Source organism: Echeneis naucrates, chromosome 23, assembly GCF_900963305.1.
Source record: "Echeneis naucrates chromosome 23, fEcheNa1.1, whole genome shotgun sequence".
NCBI lineage: Eukaryota > Metazoa > Chordata > Actinopteri > Carangiformes > Echeneidae > Echeneis > Echeneis naucrates.
This window is the reverse complement of record NC_042533.1, coordinates 5,247,062-5,268,076: the sequence shown is the minus strand read 5'-3', so window position 1 is coordinate 5,268,076 and position 21,015 is coordinate 5,247,062. Positions and strand designations below refer to the sequence as shown.

The 21,015-nt window shown below is 40.4% G+C and overlaps 1 protein-coding gene across 2 annotated transcripts in view; it reads left to right on the top strand.

Annotated features, from left to right (window-relative positions):
- snd1 (staphylococcal nuclease and tudor domain containing 1) overlaps positions 1-21,015 on the top strand; it is a 151,100-nt gene that overhangs the window by 89,099 nt on the left and 40,986 nt on the right. For both annotated transcript variants that reach the window (XM_029494835.1, XM_029494834.1), the window contains exon 17: positions 6,447-6,635. In XM_029494835.1, coding sequence (XP_029350695.1) covers positions 6,447-6,635 — 189 coding nt within the window. The remainder of the gene's footprint in view (positions 1-6,446; positions 6,636-21,015) is intronic.

Here is a 21,015-nt window from a genome sequence, read left to right as displayed (position 1 = left end):
AATAACGATTCATCTCATTGCCTGCATTTTAGCACCTTCAGGTTATGGGTGACCTCTTTTATCCTCAATGGCACTTATTCCTTTTTTTTGTCTTGGAGATTACACGGGTCATCGGTCTGCCAGCTCACCTGTCTTTAACACAGGCTGCAGCCTCTCTCTCTATGTGAAGATTTTTTTGTAATTACAGGGCCCATTAACACGCTATTTACATCTCTGCCTGATCCATGGCATTAAAGGATCAATAGCGGTTAGTTTAATTCATTCATTTATTCTTCTCTGTCTCTCTCCCGCTCGCCCATCTTTTTTCTTTCTTTTCTTTTTTTTTTTTAAGGTGATCTATATTTATAGATTTCTTCCGGAAGCAGCCTGCCTTTTTCTCTCTGGATTCGACCACAATGACATAATGCCAGCAGATTTAGTCTTTTTTCTTTTTTTTTAAATATACTAAGGTATCCCTGATACAGTAGTGAGAAGGGAATTTGATGAAGGAAAAAACAAAAAAGAGTTTGTTTTGATGGATTTAGGCTGTGTCCCTGTTTCCTGATCATACCATGCTTCCATGTTCCATTAACAGCAGTTTATGGACCTTACTAATGGCTATGCTCCATTGATAATGGGCTGTGGGATGATTTTTACAGCGTGACATGCTAGGAGTGCATGCAATTTCTGTGTGGGTGTTTGTTAGTGTGTTTATCCAAATTCTAGTGACCTTGATTTCTCCATGAACATTTTGAGGGTGTTGGAATGCTTACAGTTTATGTATTATTATTATTATTATTTTTATTCACTGTTCCCTTTTGCAAATGAGGATTACCAAACATGCACATGAAGTTGTAGCCATATCTTCTTTTTTTTGGGGGGGCTTAGTGTTTCCACACTGTCAGTTCCTTTACAAAACACTGACAGCAGTACAGAGATGTTACTCCTCTCTGGTAGGAAAACAGGTACATACCTATCAACACACACAGAATCACACTTTTACTCTTTACAGCTTTGACACATTCATCCCAAAACACACACAGACACACATTCCAGGATAACTGTCGAGCCTTGCCAGTTGCCTTTCACGTAGCTGTCATGGTTTTTAAAAACTCTGTCACATGATTAGTAGTATTTATGACCGAGTAGTGGCTGTCATTTTATTTATTTTGCTCCATGCTTATCTGTCACTCTGGACACTTCGATTCAATTTACTGTTTGGCTTTGATCAATTTTCTCCATCCAAGAGCAAAACCTTCCCAAGATATTGATTCCTGGTTGATATCTGATCAGAGTTGTGGTTATGTCCCACTTGGTGGTACAGATGTATAGTTTGAAAGAACTCTGTAGGTCTACTTAGAAAATTGATCCCAATAAGCCAGCATGTGGGACAATAGAGAGATGATGGACTTTGCTGGATGTGGCCGTTCATACCCCCAAATGGAGTTCACGCAAGACTGAGCTTAGTGCAGCCAAGCTGACCTGTCACTGCTCAGCTCTTTCTACTTAAATCCACACATACTCATGAAAAGGACTAACTGTGCTTTTCATGTGACATTCATGACTCTGACACATTGATTTTTTTATTTATTTTTTTTTTTAGTGAATGGAGAAGGTTAGGAATATGAATTAAGGTGTAGGGATTATCAGATGTCCCAAATGTACGGGACATTTCCATCCCCACTTTGCACCTCAAGCTACAGTTTAGGATCACCCATTGTTTTGAGGGGTTTTGATCTCTTTACCCAGGCACACAAAGGAACACACACACACATCTTCACATCACTCTTCAATCTTCTCCAAGGCTCAGTTAGATAATTCTGTGTGCTATAGATGGGAGTGGCTACTTTCTCTCTTTCTTTCTCTCTCTCTCGCTCTTTGAGTCAGGGTGATGAGGAAGATAAATAGATAGTTTGAGTAAGATGGAGAGAGAAACTGATGCTGCTGCTCTTAATTAGTTGATAACTTTTGGCCTTGTCATATATGCCTTGTCTGCTGACATCTGGTACATTTACACACATACACTCGGATTCATTAATGTGATGAGCACTTAATCCTTTACACTCAGATAAATATGAAAAAATATTATCCCCTGCATCATTTCACTTGCTATTTAAAACTACTGATGTTGATTAGATTTTATACATATGGACACACACAAATACACATCCTTAAGAGCCCATCTAAGTATCAGAGAACAGTAGCTGTAAAAGCAGCCATCTCCTTGCGTCTTAATGAGAATGAATGAAAACATGCCAAAATGTCCACACCCGCAGTCTGTTTTCCCATTGTTCATTGCTTGCATCTGCACATTCCAGGGACCCCCTTGACAAGCAAGTACAAACACACTTCCTAGCACTACTGTCTACCTCTCCGTCATGTACTGTACACATGCACACAAAAACACGATGAGCTTATAGTGCACACCTAACAATTGCCAAGTTTGCTGCTGTCAAAGTGTCAACCCTTAAACTTTACGACCAAAACTCGTAATTTGACTCATGCAAACTTAAAATCTCTAAGGGGATAAGTGTGATCTCAGTAATTGGAATATGCCGTAAAACTCAGACTAAAGTAGTGGCAGAGTTGCTGTGAGTGATGATTGAGAGCACTGACTGACAGATTAATTTCCTTTGTACCTTGCATTATGTTTATAGCTTGCCTTTTTTTCCCCCGCTCAGAGAATGCACAGCACCTAATGAATGCATAAAGTAATACTTGAATTGAGCTTCAAACCTGTGTGCCAGGTTGGACCACATAGTCTCTTAAATACCCTGCACAAATAAGTGGGCACTCCCTGTTCTCTGTGACATTTGGCTTTTTATGCATTTTCTTTTTACCCTCCAGGTATTCAAAATGTGTTTGTTTAGATTTGGCGATAAAAGGAAATCCTACTGCTTGCCAATTTTAAAATTGCAGGCCCACTGTGTTCTTTCATTTTCTTTTAGTGTGGGGATGGCTCTGACACATGATGTGTCACCTACTGCAGTCCCCCCCCCGCCTCCTTTTTCTTTTTCTTTTTATTTTTTTTGGTCTCCCCCCACTTTCAAACAGCTAAGTGAATTAAATCTGCTGCAGTTTTAAAACAGGCCCTCGGGCCAGGTTTCACTTCAGTGGTACCAAATAGCTTTGTCTTTTGTACTTGTGAATGGCTACACATGTGTACGTGCATGCACATACACATGCATGTGTATGTGTGTATGCGTATTTTACCTTTTTCTCTTTTCTGTCCACTGTGTCGACACAATCCCAACGTTTATGAGATTACCAGAGCCCATTTGTGTTCCGGCGGGAGCCATCTTGGCTCGGAGGAGGCCTCCGCTGGGAACCATCTGGGCTCTACTCAAAGTAGTTTCCACTCTTGCCTCTCCTGTCCTATCCACATTGTGACCAAAGCTATTTACTTAAAAGGGAGGGGGAACTTAAATTTCACTTGTGCATACTGAGCTCTGGGGCGACACATTGAGCCATGCAAAGTAAGTGAAAAATAATTCTGAAGTCAGAATAATTTACTTCCTTTTTGTTTTCTTTTTCTGCTGCTCAGCAACACCAGAATTGTTGGGAGTATTGTTAGTAACAATATATCACTATTAAAAGAACAAATTGTTAAATAATCTAAAAGCAAACAGAAGGATTAAGGATCCTTCATTAATTAATTTTTCTTCTTTAGTGGAAGTAACTACTAATGTTTCTCTGCAATCCTTCCCTGGATTTAAAGCCTCTTCAAGTTGATCTCATTCTGCCTGTGAAATTGGGCCTCCACGCTTGTTTAATAAATTAATTTGTCTTTTTTAATTTAACATATGCCCTTGCTATTAGCCTCTTTCATCTCCTCCCTGCTGCCCAGTGAAATGGCAGTTTCTTCTTATTTAATCATCCCATGAAGATCATGGTCACCCATTGTTTTAACTTGCATGTATTATTGAGTTTGTAGTGTTGGTACCACACTGACTGTCAAGATAAATGTAATTATGGACATGATTAGTTTTCTGATGATTGGCTTATTGATTGAGCTGAATCCTACACTTGCTTGGCTGTTCTTATGCTATCTAAATTGTTGTCTGGATTGTTGTTGCATGTAATAATAGTAAATGTGCACAGTTCACAAATAGTTACAAAAATCAGAATTTTTTTAAATTTAATTAATTTTGTAAATGATGCCAGAAAGTGATGCCGATAAGATGGATGTTTATTATGCTTATGAATGAACAATTATCATATGTGCTAAGGGGAATACAAGTCCTTTCACAAGTTTGTGTGGTTTCAGTCTGTGTAACAGTATCCTTTTGACATTGCCACAACATCAGTCAGTTTCTGTAATTTTACATGTCCTCTAGTATGTTATTGACAATCTTCACTAGCCTTATTTGTCATTATTAATGTTGTGTGCAGTATGGTTACCCCTCTAGTCATACTGCACTGTTGTCAGTAGCAGACTAATTTTTCTTTCATGAGGCTGGCAGTATGTGGTAAATGAAGTTTCCTCTATCAGTGGTCTGGGAAAGAACACAGGCTAATTTGCTGAATTATGATGGAAAGAGGGTGAGACCACATATCTGTGTTGCAAGTAATTTCTCCTGAACAGTTTCCTCCTCCTCAGCATACATTTCCCACTCGTTCTCTTGTCATCTCTCTGCGTTGTCAAAGTGTGACTGATCTGACTTCTTTTGCTGTGTGATTATTATTATTATTATTATTATTATTTTTAACCCACTTATTCGTGTCTTACTTCACATTCATATAGATGGTTTGCAGAATTATCATTCTAAGCAAAGGACTGATGAACCTATAACTTGATAGCTAGAGGGCTTCCCTGTATATAAATAGAGCCAATGTTGTCTTTGTATTTCCTTCTATTTGAATAAGTTTTTGTTTTCAAATTAATTCTAGTTTTTAAAATCTAGAACTTGTCAACAGATTGTAGTCCAGTAGAAGGTCACCGAGTGCATCAGTCAGAGCACATTTCTTTTTCCTTTTCTTCCTCCAATCTGGAATTTTTCCCAGCAGAGTTGTTTTTAGTTTTTAGTGCGGTTTTATTTTTGTTTTGCATTTACTGCCTCAGTGGTAGAAGGTAACATTTAAGTTGGTTCTAGCCATTCTAGCCCTATTCCAGCTCTCCCCAACTTCCCCATTTGACATTTGGGCGCTCGGAGGACCAGTGATTCTCTAATAGCCTGGTTATGTAACTGCTTCTGCACTTAGAGACAAAGAGAGATAAAATGGGGTGAGTATCCAAGATAGCAGAGAAGAAGAGAGTTAGAGAATGCAGATTACACAGAGGCAGATGAGGTTTAAGTGAGCTAAGATTGTATCATGGCCAGGGCCTGGGAGAGTACCACACTGTCCTAGATGCTCTTTGTCTTTCATGAAGCCTTTACAATACAGTTGCATTGATATTCAGCTGCAAAAAGTGTCCGTAGAACAGAATTTTACATTAATCACCACTCAGCAATATTTCCTGACTCCTTATGGTTTGATCCAAATAGAATTTCCAGCCCAAATTTAAATCTCTGTATGTCACTTATATGCATAGGTTGTCAGCTTTGTGCCTAATAATAGAACAGATTATGCTATCATTAATAAAGGCTTTTAACCTTAGCTGAGAACAAGGCAGAACCAGTTTACAAACTTAATTCCCCTCAGATTTCCCTTGTGGCTGCAGGACTAAGCAGCCGGAGTTTTAATCACTTGACTTCTTCCTATCTCTTCAACACACCTGCCCTCTCACTTTTTCGCTGACTGAGGCTGCAGAGTAGGATAAAATCGATTTGATTCCACCCCCCCACCGGTCGTCCATCACTTATGAAACAAAACGTAATGAATAGATAATTAGCCTGAATAGGCAGAATTTGGTTACAGTCCATCATGGCCAGCGTTGTGAGATCTTTCCTCCTTTGTCAGCAGGTTTAGATATTTCAATGCCCTCATTTGTTAACTTAAAGGAATTGCAACTTGGCTGTCATTAATTGCAAATGATTTACATTGCAAAAAAATAAAATGACAATATTTTAAGCCTTAATTAAGTTGAAGAGCAAACACAGCACTTATTCAAAACCACTCATACTGTTTGTGCAAGCTCTGACTTCTATGCTTAATATTTGTTGAATGCAAAAAAAAAAAAAAAGTTGCTTCTGTTACAGCTAAGAGAAGGGTTTAGTTGAGAATGTCAAGTTAACTTTAATATGTACCAACACAAGGGGCAACTGCTGGGTTTTTGTGTTCATAACATATGTGGCACGTGACCAAGGCCTAAGACTACTCATAGTGATATCTGCGTCGAGCAGTTAAACGGGGTCTCTGTGTGCACACTGTACAACCTAATCAGTAGAGCATTCACAATTGCCCATTAATGTGAGCGGTGGTGTCTCCTTAGAGGACCACCTCAACTTCATTTTCGTAATGGAATCTTAAACCCAATCTCGGACACAGACCATTAACCGGCTTTATTCTCTTTTCTTGTTTTCCAGGTGGAAGTTGAAGTGGAGAGCATGGACAAAGCAGGGAACTTCATTGGCTGGCTGCACATCGAGGGCGTGAATCTGTCTGTGGCTCTGGTAGAAAACGCTTTGTCCAAGGTCCACTTTACAGCAGAGCGCAGTGCCTACTACAAAACCCTGGTCTCCGCTGAGGAGGCATGCCGGCAGAGGAAAGAAAAGGTAGGCCCCATACAGACACTGAAAGATTAAACGATCCGATTCAACTATCAAAATGATGACTTCTCCCAAATGACATAAAATTGTTTTCATAAAGCTTCCAAGTGGTGAAAGAAGCACCTGAATCTTTTTTTAAGGAAGACTTGGATAGCCAGCATGACATCTACAATAGTTTGGTATTGTTTAAATGTACTTAGAGCTCAAGATACATATGTCTTAGAGGTACCATTGAGCAAAGAGCCAAAGTGCCATGTTTCTAAGGTGCTATATCGAAAAATTGTCAGGGATACAATGTCAGGCTTTACTTTGGTGGCTTTCATAATTCAGATTGATAGTGTTGCAGGTCTAGCTACCTGTGGACATATTTTATTATATTTTCAGGCTGTACTTGGATTATGGTCCATTCCGTGCAAGTTACACAACCTGACAGCTCCCTAATGAACCCTGTACATCAGGCTTCATTAGGAAGAGACAAGAAAACAAAAGTTGTTTTAATAAGGGAGTATACAAAAACATATTCTATAGCCAGATTCCCACCTCTTCACTGAAAAGCAGCTCTGCTTTTCTCTTGTAAACTTCCTCACACTGCCCTTGTGAAAGACAAAGCCCATCCCCCATACCTGTCTGACAGCCAATGAGGACAGGTGGTGCCATGACCCTTGGCTTCCATTAATATAAAAATTAGATTTTTTTTCCTCTTGACACACCAGGAAGTGAAATTATTATGAAAAATAAGGGAGAGCTGAACTCATGAGCCTATCCAGCATGACGCCCTGTTAGGCGCAACAACACAAAATTGTTTATAATGTATTAGCAACACGCAGAGCGTGCCTCCAGTTACAGCTGCAGCGTTGTGAAAATGCTCCCTCTGGGGATGAGAACAGCCACATATTTGCAGTTATCATTGAAGCTTTCTTTCCACAATGGGGATCCTGTGATGGATGGAGGCCTCTCTCACACTGATCCCGATCTCGCCCTGCATTTTCATTATAGCTCCACGAGTCACCTCTGCCAGATGCATGAAGTGCCTGGCCAGCTGTTATCCTTGTCCTCTTGCTCTCCATCTCTTTTAAGTTTTTTTTTCTTTTGCTACCTCTCCCTCTCTCCTTTTACTGAACTCTCCCTTCTACGTATTTGGGTCCTTCAGGAGTCACAGATGGCTCATCTCAGATACAAATGTGATGTATTTCTGGAGCTGGGAAGGGGCTGTGGGCTTTTTCCCTGCTGTGAATCTATTTTGTTCATTCAGCGCGTTTCTACATATCTTTCTTGCTCTCTTAGGCTTCCTCTTTTTTTCATACCAATACCGTCCACCTGCGTTTTCCTCTTCTCAAAAGGGTAAAAGAGAGAAGTGATCTTGAAAGCTGTGCGCAGGTGAATCTTTGTCTGGTAAAATCTAGCCAGCAATGTGAGCACACTGACCCTGCCATCTTAAATCTAACTCCAGCAAGATGGCACATTCCTGACACCTCTGATGACAATTGCACTACCGGTTTCCAACCCTCTCTGCTGTGTTAAGACAGATTGACTTTCACCACAAGGTTTTGACTTGAGCCAACCTGAGTGCGGACAGGGCCAAGAGGAAATACGGCAGAATGGGGCCTGAGTTGACCAGACAGACATTGATTATGTTTGATGTTAGTTTGCCACAGGCATTAGTGCACGGATCATCCACTGCCTGGTGTGTGTGCGTGTGCATGTTTATGCACATTTGTGTGCACTGTGGAGAATGTGATGTGTTAATGGAGTATAGGGCAGTTGTGTGTGTGTTTGTGTGTGAATGCATACTATGCAATTTGAAGGCAGATGAGGTGGGACTTGGTGTTCTAATTAACCCGTAGAGACCATCTTGAGAATAGCTGAGAGCTGGGCAATTTTTTTCTGTCTTTCTCTTTTGAAGTGGTGGCTGGCCTTTGTCTGTTTGTAGGCTGAGGCTAGGTAGGGCAGATTGCATCTTCTCCAAATCTCCCTCCTGCTCTGCCTCTCTTCTCATTGCCCTCTCTTTATTGTCCCTACGGCTGTGGATATGGAAAACATCAGTGGTACTGCTGTGTCAGGCGTCCCCACAAGGAAGCAAGGTTGTCGTAATGAAGCAAACGCTGAAGGTGTGTGTACGCACACACATACACACTCATTAAAGAAACCTCTGCGTTGGTGGTCCAACTGGGACCCAGGACAACAAGGGGGATTCAGGCTTGCTGCAGTAGCATCCTGAACCAAAACTGCTTAGTTCGAGTGACTTAAGTGAATATGAGTTTTTGCTACAATGAGACCAATGGGACAAAGTGATTGTGTTCTAAATGAAGCTTTTCCAAGGGTTTGAAGAAGAGCCTTTTCTAGAGCTCAGCATATTTTCATCTGGCGTATCAGCATCTCTTAGAACTGTCCTGACAGCAAACCTAATTTTCCACACATGCACAAGACTAAAGTTGTCGGCCTGGGCTCATTCCTAATTCTCTTCTCCATTATGTTTATTTATGGCTAAGCTATTGTTTACATAAATCTCTCTAAAGCTTGTCACCCTGTCAGAACCCATTGTCTTGCTTTCAGTGTTCACATTTACGTGATTCAGCTAGAGGACAGACCCGGGACACTGTATAAACTTATTTAATGTTGATTTAACAATGAATCTGTTGTTGCCAAGCACTGCTCACACCCTCTTTTTAAATCTTTTGCCTGGTTTTGAAAAGCATTCTTGTGAGCTTCTTCAGATTCTCCTAGGGGTAGAAAGACTAATTCTTGCTTACCAGGCATCTCTCTAAACAAGACTTGTTGCAAAAACAGTTTTGTCATTGTAATATGAGGAGGTTCACGGCAGCTTTTCATATGATGTTCCAGTATTCCCCTGCTACAGCTGAGAAATTTAAATTTGACAAGATTGTGGCAGTGGTCTGGGAGCAAAGAGTTCAACTCTAGAAACATTGGTTGCATCTCTCTCTCTCTCCCCCCCCCTTTTTTTTGGGATACACCCTAGACTGGGTAGGTGGAATATTTCTTTGTATCTCAAGGGAATTACCAAAAAACCCCAACAAAAATTGAAATTAAATAATAAAACTGAGAGTTGGAATAATAAAATCATTTGTTTGTAAAATCTCCAGGATTCTCAGTAAGTTGGAGCTTTTTAACATCTCTTCCAATGTAGAATCCTTTTAGTAACTTCTGTTGATATTAATATATAGCTATATAATATGATAATAGATAGTATTCTTGGCATAGCTGTATTTAAAAAGAAACAGTCCGGAGATTGTATTTATTTATTTTCCCCCAAAGGAAAGTTCCTTTTTTTTCAAGTTGATATGGTAGACAAATAACAATTTCTTTTCAACATAAATTTAAACAAAGCCAATGTTAAGTGCACATTTTCGAGATACTGTCAATTCTGTATCATAGTCTTTTATTTAGTAATTTGTAACATAACCAGCATGCATAAACTTTATTACAGATCGGATTGGAACACTACAAAAATGTCTGGTAGAGCGGAGTAGATACTTGACTCAGAAAAAGTAACATGGCACCATTTTCTTTTAGAATCTGTTATTTTAAGATATTCCCAAACTCACAATTAATGGATTTATGGAATGGAAGCAAACAGCAAAGGAAACATGCTAGTAATTGTAGTGTCCTAATTATGAAGAGGTGACTCAACAATCGGTCCTCAATAATAACCAACGTGCTTTCTGTTGAGCAAGGTTTTTTTTTTTTTTTCTCCTCTCTTTTTTCTGCAATTACCCAACCTTGAAGGAGATTAACACACTCCAATAGGTCTCAGAGTAGACAAAATGGAAAAGAGAGGGATTGGAGAAAGAGAACAAAAGAGGATATGACAACGCCTGTTGAAGATATTTTATGTCACAGCCCTCTCCTTCATCACTGCCAACTGCTTTCCTTCAATGTTTTTTCAGGCTTTTCTGTTTTTTTTTTTTTTTTTAAATCTCTCTGTCATGCCCTTGTTCCCCTTAGCTTCTTTACAGTTTTTGGAGTGTGCAGGGCAGTTCTTTGGTCATAGTGACTCAAACACCTGCATCACTTGTATGCTTTCTTCAGGGAAAGAAATCCACCAGAAGTATAAACCCTGCGTCCAATCAATGCCACTTGTCAAAGTACTTGAATCAGCATCCTTCTGACATTGAGCTTGGTGACACACCTGGTTGAACGGGAACATGAATGAATCAAGTTAATTGGCCTTTTATAGAGCTAATAGCTCTTAGTTTAGGCTAAAGGATGTTTACCTGCAGAGGAACGATTTCTACTCTCTGTGTGGTATTGTATGGGGCAATTTACATTCATCAAATCCAAAGTTAATATGAGATTTTTACAATCCATGTCTGCTGTTTGATATGTATTTGGCATTCTGATATTCAGTCATCTGTAAATAGTCCATGTAGAATTACATACAGGCAGCCCTGTTTGGTTTCCATGGATGACAGTCTCCCTTCTATTAATACCATGCTCAGTGCTTCCTTAAGCCCTGCAGCCACTGAGGGATGCAATCTTTTTTTCTCTCCCTTCCCATTTTTCTTCGCCTCTCATAGTGAAATAACCTGTGGCAGTCATCAGGCAATATCATGGAAAAATGCTGGAGATTAATATTAAAGTAGCTCATCTATGGAGGCTTCAAGCTAAATAACAAAATAAATTTGACTCATTCTATTGCCAAGTTTGCCCATTGTTTTTCCAATTTAGGTCTGTCTTCGTGAAATCCCGTGGCTGCTCCTACAAATTATCTGCTGTTAGCTTCAGCCATTTTACTTTTTGTCCCTGGCTGGAGATTTATGGGTAACATAAAATCATTACTGTTTTCTCACCCAAATAGCGTTGGGCTTCATGAAGAATTGTGCCTCTATGGCATCGAGTGGCCGCTGGATGATGGCACCTATATTACCATTCAAGTCATTTCTCTTCGTTAGTGCTCCCATCTACTCCTTAATACTGTCATTGTTGTGTTATGATTTAACAAATGAAGACTGCATGGTGTTGAGACAGGCGCAGTGACCATGACGTTGCCAATCACAGAATGATGATAATTTAATGACTGGGCTAGATACCTGTCCAGACCATTTGACAGGAAACATGAGTGAAGGCTTATGAAAATTATTGTGCCTGGATGAAAATGAGATGCCTCAGGCTTTGATTATAAATTAGACACAAAGACTAAAGACGTGGCTTTCTGTTTGTCTCAAATTGTTATGACATCCTGCCTTGTTTGTGTACAAACCAATGTCCCCTTAAATTAGAAGGGATAATGAGATGATGGAGAAGCCTTACTTAATATTGTTTAATATATCTTTGCAAGGTTGGTGATAGTCTCAGTGTCATAGACATCCACAGGTTGTTTGCATTTCTTCAGTAGCTCTTTTGGAACAAGTTCAGATGGGTGCTTTGTTGAGGCTCTGAAAGGAAAGGTTGAACTCTGGATAAAAAAGAAAAGCATTCATTTATATAATGCCAACTTCCGCAAACTCCCTCATCTTACTTTAATAAACTTGAATTAATGCCAACAGTATTTTAAACTTTACTTTTCCTTTATTTTGGTTTGCATTTTTTTACTTTTTACATTTTGGCTTGAGAGAAGAGGACTGAAATATACTAATATATATATATATATATATACTAACCCTAACCCTAGACTCTCAGGAAACATATTTTGTACCAGTTGCAGAGTATTCGTAATGCATTATTGTATTTCAAATTGCTAATTCAGTGTCACTTGTCACCAAACACCTTGTTATGTACCTAATAAATAAAAAAGGTTGAACTTCAGTTTATTCCACTGGTTCTTTAGTTGATAGATTAAATAGCATGTTGGTATAAATGTGTCAGCCATGTGCAGAGGTCCTCTCAAATCCCAGAAAACTGCGAGAAGACTGAAATGATGTCAGTGGCAGCATTTTTCTCAGGCATCTGAAAGATGGAGTATCAGGAGAATCATTATGTCAGTTCCCATTTGCATTTTTCTGCCCTTTAGGAGATGAGTTGCTAAAACTGCGCCAAAAGTCACTGTAGATCACCTCATCCATGGGCAATCTATTGATGCCAGGCTTGCCTGTGTTTGAATTATACCATCCACAATATAAAATTAATGCAGTACAACAGCATTCACTAGTCAAATAAGCATTAGCATCCTTGCCTCATTAGTTCAAAATCTTTTGACTGCTAGTAGGATAGTACAGTTAGATGACTCATGGTGCAGCAGCCCTACTGTGCTCAGATCACACTATTTTTAGGTATTCACCAGAGTACCACCTCTATGATGATGATTATCTGATTCATCTGATGATGAAATGGCTTCAGAAACCAGAGCACAATACAGTGCAATGCCTCTGCAGCAAAAACTAACTACCAACATGCTCTGAAAATATCTGTTGCAATCTAATGAATACGCCTCAAGCACCTAAACTTTTTTTTTTTGCTGCACTGTGATACCACAGCAGGGTTATTCGTTTGCTGTGGTTTAATGAAGTGCTGCATAATAGCTAGATAAATGTTTGTCACTATATATGTCATAATTTGCTAATTTCATAGCTGAATTGTAATTTTGCCTGTCTTTAATTAGAATGAAATCTAAAGCTACTGAATTTCAAATCATTTGGGATTGAAGGACTTTCTAGCGCTGAGCAATCCCGTATGAGACAGCAGATCTTTTCTGCTAGCCTTTAAACTTTCAAATCACTGGCTTAGGAGCCCCCGTCCCATGGTGGAAATCATCAACATAGTCCATGAAAGAACGTTTGGCCCCATTGTCAGAGTGTCAATACACAAGCAAGATAAAGGTTGCAAGGTTTGTTGGCAAGTGTGAGAGGACAGCGGGCTCACAGCAAGGGGACATAATTGCCTGCAGGGTGGCTACAATGGAAGAGGTGACCCATGTTAGAACCCACATCTCAGGAAAAGAGTGAGAGGACTGTACTTCCTATTATATACCACAATCTCTCAGAAATTTCCTTGTCCATTTGTCGGCATTGTCTTCACAGTCGTGCACAAAGTTTGTGGCTGCATATAATTTTCTTTGTATTTGTTTACTACGCTATAATGTTGGTATGTCTGTTTGCGTGTGTGAATTTATCCCATCCTTCATCTTTCGTCTTAGCACTGTCTGCAAATAATGAACCACCTACCACACAAAGCCAAAGCGCTGACAGAAGCTTTTTCATTTGGCTAAAAGATTACATAATATGATTCAGTGCACTGTGTACACATCAGCACACACAAACTTGGTTGCAGATGGAGGGAGTATGGTGCGTGCCACACGTGCACACACCATACTCTCACTCTCTTTCCTGCTTACTCAAAGACACTTTGAGCATGTGCAGACCAACAGTGCCGACACAGACATACACATGCACGCACTCTCTGGGGACACCCAGTATAGACGGCAAGCTGGACCCTCAGTGCCCCGAGGCAGAGAGACAGAAAGACGGAGAAAGAGATCAGTGGACTCAGTGATGTGTGCACTATTTACACCCCAACCCCCAGTTTTCGCTGTCTTCATCCTCCTTTGCCCAGTTCACAACTACAAATTCAGCAATCTGTCAGCTTCAGTCGCAGTCTTATGAAAAAACATGCAAACGTTAGTTTCTTCTTTATCTCTACAGCACACACAGGCAGTGCATCTGTGCACATGGTGGTCACCAGCAAAGTAGCACATTCAAGCTGGTTCTGAAGAGCAAAACTCTTTGAAGTGTAAGACATCTGAAAAATGCATCTGGCCACAAGGACATCCGGGCAAATTTGAGGGGGACACACTCTCTGAGATATTCCACTTGATGAACCACATAAACAGGAAGTGGGCCTTTTTTTGTTTTGTGCGCTCCCTTGCCTTAGCAGCAGTGTGCATATGGCCCTCACTGTCCATGTGTCATTGTTTTGTGTGTGCACATTTAAATTATGTAAATGATCCTGTGTATGCGTTTTATATGCACTTGACTGTATGTCCTTGGCCTTGTGCTTTCCCTTCTTCAGTCATGCACAGGATTCTTGCGGGCTCTTAACAGAGGTCCTCAGGGGCAGGTTTGCGGCTGCCTCTGGTTCATCAGTGCAGAAATAATTCAGGCAGTTGCTCTAACCCCCACACCCCCACCCCTCAACTGCACACACCCCCTCCACCCATCACTCTGCTCTTGGGATGAAGGGTTGAGGCCATGGGAGGAACGAGGGCTGAAAAGAGTGAGAGGAGGTGAAACTCTGGCAGAGAACATGATGTGAAATGACACAGTGCATTGCGTTATAGCTGATTAACACATGCTCAGCTATGCCACCCACAATACAAAAACACAGTCCTTCAGGTCTGCCTGATTGCTTTCTCTGTCCTCCCTCCCTCTTATATCTTGGGGCTTCCCTCTTTTTTTCCCTTTCTTCCTCTGCCTCAATTTCTCCCCCATCTATGCTGATGAAAGTGAGTGTGAAAGAAAGGACATGCACTGACTGGAGTTTGGCTAGTGGATTATTTCTTCTCTGTTTTTTTTTTGTTTTTTTTTACTTTGTCCCTCCTGGGACACTGTAAGGAGACACTTTTCCACTTGGTTTACTGAAGACTGGTTGTGGCTGACTGATTCCTACCTTCACTAGAACGAGCACATGGAATCCAGATGGCAAGATTTGAATTATAATATGGGCAGTGCTTTGATTAGTCAGTTATTCATTTGCAGCAAAGGTTATTACCTTGAGCAGCCATTAATTGATGCAGCATTATGGGAATTTACTTAAATGCATAGCCCTCTACAAATTTATTTTAAACCTCGCCCTGGAAAATCCTCACCTCAAAATACCTTTTTAAATGTCTTTTTCAAAGCACATTTCTTCAGTGCATCCTTGTAAAATCTCATGTAGTTCACATTTGTTTTAAAAGCTTTTAAGGCTTATAAACATACATCCATTACATTACTATAATAAGCTTGTATTGTGGCATTCTTGAGTCCTTGCAGCAATTTGTACAGACATCCTCACTAAAATGTATTGACTTCACTATTCATGTGAGCACTCATTATGGGTAGAAACAGTGCTGACATTTTCCCCTGCAGATAACTGACATTTATGTATTTTTGGAGTCATCAACCAGATGCTGTGAAACATTAAATTCCCCCCTTTCTCCCCTGCTTCAGGTGTTTTCTCTAATCGTCCTTGTTTAATCAGGTAAAGAAAGAAAACAGTGTGGCCAATATGCATTTGCAATAAAAATAAGAGACGTAAGTTATAGTCATTTACACACACTTTGACATTTTTTAGGGCCCCTGCTCGGAGCCACACTTAACTCTATTTAATATGGGTCGGCAGGGAAATACCCCTCCCTTACGTTCCCCCTCTCTGCTTTCCTTGCTTTTCTCTGCTGTCTAATGAAATGCTAAATATTTGTTTCTTTAGGGCACCATTTAAATGCGCTCTCTGCTGGTTGGGATCTTCAAACCTTTCTCCATTTAATGAGTTGTGGTGTTATTAGTTCCAAGGTATTAAGATCAGACCTTATGCACTTTTTTCACCGAAAACAGCTTTGACGTTGCATTAGACATCTGACCTTCCTGCAGATGCATTATTATAATTATTGTTGCTACTGTTGTGGTTACGACAGTGAACAGTTTCTTTTAGTCTTGCCTAGGTTAAGACAAAGCCGGCCACTCTCATTTGTCAGTTCTCTTACCAGCTCACAGACACATGCATTTCTCTGCATATTGGCAGACCAATGTTGTTTGAGCAGCCCCTCCTGCTTCTAAATCCATTGTCCTATTCTTTCCCTCTATTTTCATTATGACAGCTTCCCCGCTGCCTTCCAATCTATATCTTTTTCTTACCTTCTTCAACTCCATCACTTACTTTTACATCAGTACTTACAGAATTTCACCCCCATCTTTCTCCTTTCCTATCATCACTAATGCGAATGCTTTCTCTTCCTGCCACCCTTATCCCCCCCCTTTTTTTTTTTTTTTTTTAGAATTTCCCAGTTAAATTTCAAAACTAGGCATTGAGTTTATCACTCTCCCTTTACCTAATATGTTCTCTAATGCTCTCTCACTGTGAGTAAAATGCAAAGTGCATTGATTCACTGATGCAATTTTTTTCTTTTCTTCTGCTGTCTTCTGATCTTTCGAATGCATTTTTTCAAATTGCAATTTCTTACAAGAGCACCCAAAGAGAAGACTGTGTCCCTGCAGTTTCTCTGAATGAGATACTTTTACCTCCAGCTCATTTGTCTTCAAATGGATCTTTAATAGAGCAGACACTGCATAACTCTGGCTTGCAACTGTGTGTAACCTTACATTCATGTGCTTGTGGTTTTCCATATTGTTTGTGCATCATGCTCTTCCAGAACAGAGAAGACACATTTATGCCAACTATAAAGGACTGTCCCTGCCAGCTTAATGAGCTTTCGCAGTTATGAAATTAGAAATTGTCACACTGTCCAAATGTGTTCTTGGGAATTGTTTGTTTTAAAATGCCGGTGAACTGCAGATTGTAATTGGTGGTTCGTGGTAAGACATTCAGCAAGCTTTTTTTTTTTTTTTTTTCCCTTTAGAAAGAAAAAAAAAAGCTTGATGGGTCCTTTTTCATGGTCTGTCAACCTTGGTGTACAATAATGTAGGAATAAGAACAGATAGATGAAAACAATGAAGCAGGAAATGGTGGAAGTTTTGGAAGATTGGTGGATTGCCTTGATCGGCAGACCGGATTGCTTGAATTATGCTGTCTTGGTTGATGATCGTTATATTCAGATGAGCAGTTAGCGTTGTTCTTTTCATTTGCCTATCCAAAGATTTCTAAAATTTTAAGAATATTTGATGATCTTTTTTTTTCCTTCAGCAGTTAACATCAACTTAGACCAAAAAAAAGTCAGTCAAAATGTTGAAGGGGTTTAGCAGCAGGTACATGGGCAAGTTGTATGAAATGACTTTCCCCCCCTGTTGCCGTTTATTCACCAACATTACCCATTTCTTGTGAAAATCAAGTTTGGGAGACTTCTTGATAAATTCTATGGCATTCCATTGTAATTTAGGTCAGTCCACTCTGCTCAGTCTCCTGGCTGGCTAGCCTGGAGAAAACACTCTAAATCTAGAGAAAGGGACCACTCTGTTAGTTTTGGGACTGTGTTTTTGTGCATTTTACAGAGTCTCTCTTCCCCTCTCTCTCTCTCTCATGCCTCAGGGAGAGACAGTTACATAAACAGGCTCTCGTCATCTCTGCGTTTCTGATTCCAGATCTTGTACTAGTCTCCTTTCAGCCCGTTATGTCTTTTATTTTTGTTTGTCTTTTTCCCTCAGTTCCCAAATAATTTGTGTGGTGTTTTTTTTTTTTGTTTTGTTTTTAATCCTCCCCTACCTGCTCATACCTGCTGCTTTCCTCTATGTGTCAGTATGGCTCCCACCAGTGCTTTTTTTTTTTTTTTTTTTTTTCCCGGTCCAATGTGATTTGACTCAGCATTTGGCTGCATAATTGTTCCACTGACACGTTGAACGAGCTATATAAATAAAACCGAAGAATGTATCATGATGGGCACTGCATGTGTACCTATTTACTGTTCTACTGCTGTGGTCCACTGCAAGCTGTGGCCAGTCAGCTTCTTTTCCCAGCTTGATCAAGTTGGATCCTTCTGAACTGTCTTGCATGGGTGAATTAACACATTCCAAATAAATGGTAAGGGCTCCTGTAGCTGTGTCGATTTCATATCTTTGACGTGCTATAACTTTGTATTTGTGCCATGGCTCACACGGATGCTAGCCCGAGTCCTGGCTAAAACGGTGTTGATTATGTCAGCTATTTCTCAAACTAGGAAAGAAGTAATTCACAAATGAAACACCAGATCTTTTAATCATTTCTACATATTGTGAGATGTGGGAAACGATTCAGAGACATCAAAGGGTTTTACCTCTGACGTGATATGTGATGATGCGATATCTTCTTCTCTCCGTAGTACTGTCCATCTCCTCCTGTCTGTTTCCTTCTCTTCCTCCCACGTTTTCCATTGCTTTTCCCTACTGTGATCAGATCCACATTAACCTCTGTCACTCTCAGCAATCCCACATTTCTCCCATTCTTCTAATCCCCACCAGCTGTGCTACTCTCCCTACATGCCCCCCCCCCCCCCCCCCCGCACGGTTATCCTTTTATTATTTTCTCTTCCTTTAAAACAAAGACAGTAGAGGGAGTGGAAGGTGTGATCAGGAGTCCTCCACAGAGTAAGTGAAGGACAGATACCCCCGCCTGGAAGACCTGTCTCCATGGCAACGCTGTGGCAACTTGGGACAGAATAGCCTGTTAATTAAAAAGTTGATTAATTGCCTTTTAATTGCATACTTATACAATGAACATTGAGGTAGTCCTATTTCTTAATCACTCTACTTTATAGCAGCTCTTTTCTTTTCCCTTCTCTTCTTATATAATTTACGCTGATCAGACCAAGTCTGTGCACTCATGGACAGCAATCCACTTGCTTGAGATGATAAACACATCTTATAAAGGAAGGATGAAAGGAGCAGCAGAAGGGACAGGGGGTGGGCGAAAATGCGGTGCAGTCATTCTTAATTTCAGCCCACCCTTTTCCAGCATGGTGTTTAGCCTGGTTGGTGGTGGTGGTTGTTTGTTTGCTTTTTTTTTTTTTTTTTGGTATAGAAAGAACTTCACCCATTCGTAATTAAGGTCACAGGAAAGGCTCAAATCAACACAGAGCAAACAGCACCGGCTGTGACGATGAGGAAGTCATCGGGCAAATCACACATACAAATGCAAATTTAGTGGAGTACAAATAAACATTGTAATCAAACACAAATCAAGCAAAAGTGTGTCTATACAGCCCCTCATCTCTCCTTGTAGCAGCATCAAATTTTTATCAAGGTTATCATGATACACAATCAAACTGTTTGTCTTGGATAGCTCTTAATTAATTTTGCTCCTCTCCTTCTTTTCTGTCTCTTCTCTCTCTCTGTCTGTCCGTACCATTTGAAGATTGAGCGTCTGTATCATGTGCCCTTGCAGCTTGTGGTCTTTAATTGCATGCTTGTTTCCCACTACTGCTTTTGTTTTGCTGTGATGACATCTTGCTTGGCTTGATCTGTTTTTAATGACCACAGATGGACACACTCAATGCTCCAGTTAAAAAAATAAATAAATAAATAAATAAAATAAAATAAAAGGACACCCACTTGATATAGAGCTCCATATGCAGGAGTGACTACCTCCGGGGATGATGTGTGTGCTTCTGTGTCTACATGTGTGCATGCAATGTCTGGTTCATTCTCTGCCTCTCCATACCACCTGAGTAGGGTGGTACCCATGAGGATGCTGAGCAGGTGTAGATTTGCCCTGTTTCCATGGTAACACAATGCACCCCCCCCCCCCCCCCCCCCCCCCTTTCACTTTGCATGCACACACCACCACCGTCTGTCTGTCAGATGTAAGTTATTGTTTGTTGCTAATAGTACAAGTGTCAGCGGGCCAACAGACCGGCTCCCACCCCCTACCCCAACACACATGTCCAAGTGGATCAATTTCTGTCAATTTAAAAAGTGTAACAAGTTACCACCACAATAGCCTCAGGTCATTTTCAAGCCGTTGACTGTCGTGTTGGTGTCCGTGTGCGTGAATGTGTGTATGTGTGTGTGTGTGTGTGTGGCAGCATAGCTGGGGCGGGGGGTCATATTCGCCATGTAAGCCAGGGTTGAGTAGCCTTGCCGCCTGCCTACCGCCTCTTTGATGGGAGAACATCTGTTGGCTGTGATATGAAGCTGGGAAGTAACTCTTTCTCTCTACCTCTCCCTCACTCCTTTGCTTGCTCTCCTATTTCTGTTATGAATTCCCCAGCCGCCCGGCTCCCTCTCTTCACCTAAAAACCCTGTCCCGCACCACCTGTGCAGCTTTAATGCATAATTTATCTGCTAAGTAACCACATCCGAGGGACTCATCCCTCCATCCGTCGCCTGCTTTCCTTCTCTCCCTTCAGTGTGGTTTGGCTTTAGATGTGAAGGTAGACACCTATTTTCTAATATTCTTCTTTAAGCAGATTAGGATTGATTGGTTTCCAGGGGTCAACAGTGTAGCCAAGTGTTGAAATTCATCCCCCCTGTTGCCTCAACTTGAACCCAGATATGTCACAGACCAGTATGAAGGATTGTACCGTATTTGTAAAATATCAACCCCTTCATTAAAATACAGTTATATATTTAATTGAAGTAGAATTGTTGAATATTTTGCAACACAGTAATACTTGCTTTATTGTACTTGCTACTAAACTTTTTTAAAAATTCTGCAGCTACAGTCTTACCTGGCAGCAAACCAAAAAAGCATATAACCTCCATTTTGACCTTTCTGCATTGGCAAGCGATCAAATATGTGATTGATTTACAGATTTTATTGATCACAGTTGAAGCTTGGCTTCAGGCACTGTTTCAAATTCTCAGACTTG